At 57.7% G+C, this 1,056-nt stretch overlaps 1 protein-coding gene across 1 annotated transcript; it reads right to left on the bottom strand.

The window, feature by feature from the left end:
- Positions 1-130: 130 nt before the first annotated feature.
- LOC104949624 (glypican-3-like) lies at positions 131-816 on the bottom strand (the record flags this gene model as incomplete). The annotated part of the gene is made up of 1 exon (XM_010776006.1): positions 131-816. A coding segment is annotated over one exon (686 nt), but the record flags the coding sequence as incomplete, so codon positions are not given.
- Between the last annotated feature and the right edge of the window lie 240 nt (positions 817-1,056).

The following is a 1,056-nucleotide window of genomic DNA, read 5'->3' as shown; positions in this document are numbered from 1 at the left end:
AGAGTGTGTGTGTATGTCTGTGTGTGTCTGTGTTTGAAAGAGGGTGTGTGTGTGTGTGTGTGTGTGTGTGTGTGTGTGTGTGTGCGTGCAAGCGTGTGTACATGCGTGTGTGTGTGTGTTCTGGACTCACCGCAGCAGTGAGGCGGCTGCGGGAGTTCACAGCGTGTTTGAGGGCCAGTTTGATAATTGAAGGCAGTCTAAGAACAACAGCCTCGATGTCCTGCTCTCCCCTCATTCCGCCGGCCAGCTTCCCCAGCCCGTCTACATAGCTCTTCCAGTGGGGCTGCACCTCGGCCGCCCCCCCCAGGCAGCCCTGCATAACGGCCTGACAGAAGCCCCTGCAGGCTGGCGGCCCCAGCAGGCCCTGGCAGTGCGGGCAGTACCACAGCCTCAGCAGGGCCCGGCTGCAGTCCCTGCCGGGGCGCAGGTGGTCCGTGGTGTTCACAACCTCGATGCCAAGGTTCAGCGCCTGCAGGAAGACCCGAGTGGCCAGGAGGGAGCGGGACAGACGGGTCATCATCAGTTTGGGATAGGGGCCAAATGCTGCGGTCTCCTTCCAGGCCCCTCTCACACACTCCTCAGATGCAGAGGAAACGGTGCCGCCAAGCAGGCGCCGGTAAGCCAGGGGGAAGAGGCGCCCGTAGAGCACCGCCACCATGTGGTCCACTGAGGAGTCTGAGCCCAGGATGTACAGTGACATGTCCAGGAAGAGCTGCCCCACGAAGCTCTGGGCTCCACCCCCGAGGCCCGGGAACTCCGACTTCAGCATGGCCAGGGTGAAGTTACGGCCGTGTCGCAGCACCAGGTCGAAGGCCTCTGCAAGAAAGTCAGAGAGAGTGCAAAGAGTCAGACGGGGTGAAAGTAAGGACACCCTTTCAATATCTGTTGCATTCAGGAGGTGATGCTCTGCCTCGGTAATAACAACAACTTGGCAGAGCTGTCAAAAAGTAGGCAGCAATTTAGCTGAAAAGCATGAAGATAAAAAATAAAACTCAACAAGATGCAATTCCCCCCAAAGATCTATTCCATCCCTAACCATCACAATAGGAGAAACAT

Source organism: Notothenia coriiceps, unplaced genomic scaffold (genome assembly GCF_000735185.1).
Source record: "Notothenia coriiceps isolate Sejong01 unplaced genomic scaffold, NC01 NC01_scaffold00016654, whole genome shotgun sequence".
Lineage (NCBI taxonomy): Eukaryota > Metazoa > Chordata > Actinopteri > Perciformes > Nototheniidae > Notothenia > Notothenia coriiceps.
The sequence above is the reverse complement of the archived record's forward strand: the minus strand, read 5'-3'. Positions and strand labels throughout refer to the sequence as shown.